General features: G+C 39.8%; 1 protein-coding gene across 2 annotated transcripts in view; it reads right to left on the bottom strand.

Annotated features, from left to right (window-relative positions):
* LOC107663233 (myotubularin-related protein 8-like) overlaps window positions 1-1012 on the bottom strand; it is a 10601-nt gene that overhangs the window by 7612 nt on the left and 1977 nt on the right. For both annotated transcript variants that reach the window (XM_016453417.1, XM_016453418.1), the window contains exons 2-3: window positions 589-711; window positions 298-460 (exon numbers count right to left, since the gene is read on the bottom strand). In XM_016453417.1, coding sequence (XP_016308903.1) covers window positions 298-460; window positions 589-711 — 286 coding nt within the window. The remainder of the gene's footprint in view (window positions 1-297; window positions 461-588; window positions 712-1012) is intronic.

The following is a 1012-nucleotide window of genomic DNA, read 5'->3' as shown; positions in this document are numbered from 1 at the left end:
TATCTGTTTGTGTGTGTGTACTTGTTTTGACTATATTTGTGAGGACCAAATGTCTTCTATACTAAAATACTTTGACAACCCACTAGTCCTCACTAGTTAAAAAGGCTTACAAATCAGCCAAAGATGTTTTTATTTAAATCTAGTGTTCTGCATATGTTTCTGTGACGGGTAAGTTTAGGGGTGGTAGGGGTTGGGTTAGGTGATAGAAAATATCATTAACCCGATATAAAATCAATGGAAGTCTATGCAATAAAAGATAGCGAAACAAACGTGTGTGTGTGTGTGTGGTTTGTGCACCTGGTTGAAACAGACGCAGAAGTGACTGATAGACATCCTGACAATCTCTCTCTCTTTGGAACAGCAGATGAAGCAGCTGGAAGGTTTTACAGCGGATCAGGAGCGGACAACCATGTGCAGTTAATGGAAGCTTCTCTACCGACATGATGTGATGATGCAGCACCTTCAAACACATGGGATTGATATATCCACTGTTATCAGACATATCGAGAATGATGTGTATTTCTAAAAGACCCAACAACAGATAAGTAGAAGACTATTACGTATATTGTTCCCACTGGCCTACATTACCCATGTTTCTTTGCGTGTGTTGTTGGTTTGTTCCACATAGATAAGGTGAGTAGCAGTCAAATAAAGAGTTCCCAGAACGGACTTCTTTTCAGGGTACCTATTCAGTAGTTTCACATATTCCACCTGCAAAAAAAATCCAGTTCAAAAAGCATCAGTGCAGAATTATTGACTCAACTGTCTGAACTAATAAACAAAGCACTAGCCAGCAACCGCAAGGGTTAATGACACAATCAAGTCTGTGGGTTTGTATGTGCCCCTCAGGGAGCAGAACCCTTCATCCAGCCTGTGTTTAACACAATGGAGAGGAAATCCTACAGAACCTCTTAAAGGGGTCATATGATGCGATTTCAATTTTTACTTTCTCTTTGGAGTGTTACAAGCTCTTGGTGCATAAAGAAGATCTGTAAAGTTGCAAAGACTAAAT

Source organism: Sinocyclocheilus anshuiensis, unplaced genomic scaffold (genome assembly GCF_001515605.1).
Source record: "Sinocyclocheilus anshuiensis isolate Anshui unplaced genomic scaffold, SAMN03320099.WGS_v1.1 scaffold1301, whole genome shotgun sequence".
Taxonomy (NCBI): Eukaryota; Metazoa; Chordata; class Actinopteri; order Cypriniformes; family Cyprinidae; genus Sinocyclocheilus; species Sinocyclocheilus anshuiensis.
The sequence above is the reverse complement of the archived record's forward strand: the minus strand, read 5'-3'. Positions and strand labels throughout refer to the sequence as shown.